This window comes from Anneissia japonica, unplaced genomic scaffold, assembly GCF_011630105.1.
Source record: "Anneissia japonica isolate Jap-2015-1 unplaced genomic scaffold, ASM1163010v1 scaffold694_len1028156_cov167, whole genome shotgun sequence".
NCBI lineage: Eukaryota > Metazoa > Echinodermata > Crinoidea > Comatulida > Comatulidae > Anneissia > Anneissia japonica.
The window spans coordinates 43,741-47,444 of record NW_022727885.1 but is presented as its reverse complement, the minus strand read 5'-3'; the positions used below and the strand labels follow the sequence as shown (position 1 = coordinate 47,444).

The 3,704-nt window shown below is 34.3% G+C and overlaps 1 protein-coding gene across 1 annotated transcript; it reads right to left on the bottom strand.

The window, feature by feature from the left end:
- Positions 1 to 248: 248 nt before the first annotated feature.
- LOC117113830 lies at positions 249 to 3,372 on the bottom strand. The gene has a single exon (XM_033257275.1). It carries the CDS (start codon positions 3,340 to 3,342, stop codon positions 1,138 to 1,140), a length of 2,205 nt encoding a protein of 734 aa, XP_033113166.1. The 5' UTR covers positions 3,343 to 3,372; the 3' UTR covers positions 249 to 1,137.
- Between the last annotated feature and the right edge of the window lie 332 nt (positions 3,373 to 3,704).

Genomic DNA, 3,704 nt, shown 5'->3' with positions numbered 1-3,704 from the left:
ATCAATATGACGTAGTTCGATAAAAGTAATTTGTGGTTTACACATATGTGTTTTTAAGTGACATGATACCAAGTACCACTGCATTATGTCAATAAGCCTGTTCTTAAAAATCAATTAGAAGTAATCATTCAAACTTGCTATTAAGTACGAATGAACCAGATATATAATGAAGTTATTTATGGATGAAAAACTTCATTGACGTGCCGAAACACAGTGAATGGAAAAAGAAATACACTGGAAGACAGAACTCGGTGGAACGATTCTCAGAGCTCTGCTCATTCAATTTAATGCGTTTTGGTTATAGCCTTCGCACGGCACCCAATCTAAGTAACAGTAGGCGGCGTTAATAAGACTTGTAATTTGTTTAGGACTATGTGTTCTTCGCAGGGAAGCCTAAGGGAAAATCAATAAATCTACGAATTTATTCCAATTTTAAAACAATATAAAACAATACGATGAGAACAAGTTGCAATATCAAATCAAATAAATGAATTGGAAATGGCCTGGCAAAATAAGCTCAGAGCTTTAAACATAAACCCAAAATAAATAGAACAGAACAAGAAATAATACTTAACATAAAATCAAATTATAATCCTTAATAACAATAACAAAGATGATGTTTAGTACAATACTTATTTAATAATTCTTGTTTAATACATTGCTTAAAATTCCCTACATTATTATTTAAATTCTTTAATAATATGAAGAGATTATATATATTTTGTTTGCACAAACTAAGAGACTATATGTCTACACAATGAAACCCATAGACGTATTAAAACATTAAACTAAATTTATCTGTTAAGGATTTAAGTATGGCCTACCACCATCAGTCTCACGAATCATGCCTCAAGTTGCTTACTAGGCCATAGGAGAGAAAGCTTCCAAAACCGTTTACTAGGCCATGTGAGAGAAAGCCTACAAAACCGCGGACACAAACCATCGCATTAATAAACAACTTACTAATATTTCCATTGCTTTAACATTTAAAAAAATCATGGAATCCATTATTATCACTTGATGTGGTTAACTAACCGATTTCAGCTGTAACATGAAGATTACGAAAAGCCAACGGAATATATTTATTAAAAATAATAGAAAGATTATAACTATAACATTTTGTGTTTTCTTAAATCATTATGTTGGTTGATTTAGCATATGGACCAAGGCGGGCCTGTTTAATGATTTTAATGTACTCCAACGGTATAGGCCTAGCATTCGTGTTACTTCAAATATTTCAATTTCTATAAATTCAATCAATGATTTTGCGACCTCACGTTTGTCTGTATCGTGAATTCTCAAACATACCTCTATGTTCTTCAAAATTGCAGATGCATTTTCCCGATCTCCCTCTTTCAGAGATACTCTGGCCATTATATAAAAGACAAGTACAACTGGATGAATTGTAACGCTCCCTCCATAAGAGCTCTGGGCAAGTTGCAGAATGTATTTATCATCAGCCCACGCCCTCCTCATTACAAGTGAGTTTGCAGTTAACTCAATACCAACTAGCCTATTCATCACATCTTCATTTTCTGCAATTTTCATAAATACAGGTTTACACTTCATTAATGTCTCTTTTAATGCCTCATTATTCCCCATTAAATAATGGTATTTTACTACAAGAGCTTTACCACCTATACCCTCGTCACTCCATTTGTTAAGAAACACCATTTCTGCTCCTAATGCGTAGTAATGCAATATTTTACTTCGATAATGAGCCAGGTCTTTATAAGGACATATTCTTCGCAAGTAAATTAATAAGTAAGTATACAGATCACCTAACTTTCTATACAAAATCGTCTTAATCATTTCTACATAATCCTTCACCACTATCTCCTCAATACCTTCTACAACTGGCATTATGATTTCTTCTGGAAATCTCAGAATTTCAGACGGGTGATCACAGGTCTGGATAAATTCATCAATTATAAAATTTTCAAAGTCTGATTCTAATAAAATCGCAATTACTTTATGATCCAAGAGAATTATATTATGATGTAGCCAGGAAATAAAATGTTCATAATTCTCTGTAAAGCTCTTATTCAAGATATAATTAAACTCCTGCGGTTCTTTGAATATGGCTTCTTCTTCTTTATCCATTTTCTTGGATGTAGGCCTATTATTAATAATAAACCAATTTAGGCCTTCCAAATCAGCTTCACCACTAAACTTATCAGTACTTGACTCTAGGATTTCCCAAAAATTAGTTCTAACTGATGTCAACTTTGCAATGACGTCATCACAACATCGACCAGATAAATGACCAATCAGATTTTGTTTTGGAATGAAATAATGGGGCAGGTGTCTTTCTTGATATCTGTCTATAAGCCAATCCAGTACACTTCTAATAAAATTCATAGTACTGTATTCTTCATTCGGTAAAGTTTCACACATCCACAAGCAAGCTGTCTTTAAAAAATATGTGCAGAATGGCGTTGGTTCTTCAGTATCATTGTAAACGATGTACATTTCTTTCACTATCTTCAGAGCAACCATGCATTGACCGTATGGTTCATACATATTATGAATAAGTTCTCTCTCAGCTACGGAAAATGACAACCTCCATTCAATCTCTTTTGACTCGCTATTTGGGTGTCCAATGGGGACTACAAGACACTTTAGACCTTCTAGTTTGACTAGCAACTCCTTTGATGGCCAGCCGTTCAGCCTGCTTCTATTAAAGAAATTACTAGTGAAAGGAGGCCATTGTCTGCATTTCAAACTATACACCATGTCTACCTTTACTGCTAATTCATGATTCACAGGTCCCATAAACAATAATCCCGCTAGTGAAGGGCCATGTACCCTACGATTCCATATCACTGGCATAGACTCGTCTCTATGCAAATTATTGATGAAACTTTTATTCCTTAGATACCCATCGCCATCAATGCTACGTCTAATATCCTCATTTAGACATAATTTGTCAGCTACTCTAAGCCTCACATATGCTGGTTCATTTATATTTTGCTCAGCCATTACAGAACTTCTGGATTGCCGCTCCAATTTTAATTTAGATTGCCAAAACACAACTGGAAAATTTCGTTTAATTACCATAAAGTCCAAATCACTACAGAATGGGAATGGTAGCCCTTCAGGCACACTCCCAACTATAAATAGCTGATTAGACCACCATTCTCTGCGCACACGGTTAAGTAGTTTCTGAATAACTCTAGCCATAGATATTTGAAACAATCTGCAGTCTGTTTTCAACATAAGTATATTATTGGCAACTTCTTCGAACAGTTCTTCACGGGTGCTGATCTCCATTTTGTTGACCGAGGTGAGTTGTATGATGCGAAAAATACTCAATTGAACTCGACTAATAAAATATCTCATTGAAACGTTTATGGTCTGATTGCTCTTTATTATAACATAAAACACGGGGTTCTGTTTTGTACAACTGCATTGTGATATTTGTTAACAATTTGCATAACATAAACTACGGAAGCTTAAAGTGACCTTCCGCGTTTCCGAGTTTCCAAGATAATTATCATGGAAACATGGACTAAATACTTATTAAGACGTCTTTCCGAGATAAATTATCTCGGAAAGACGGATTTACGAGATAATTTATCTTGGAAAGACGGAATTCCAAGATAATTTAGCTTGGAATGACGGAATTTCAAGATAATGTATCTTGGAAAGACGTCTTTCCAAGATAATTTATCTTGGAATTCCATCTTTTCAGTATAATTTAT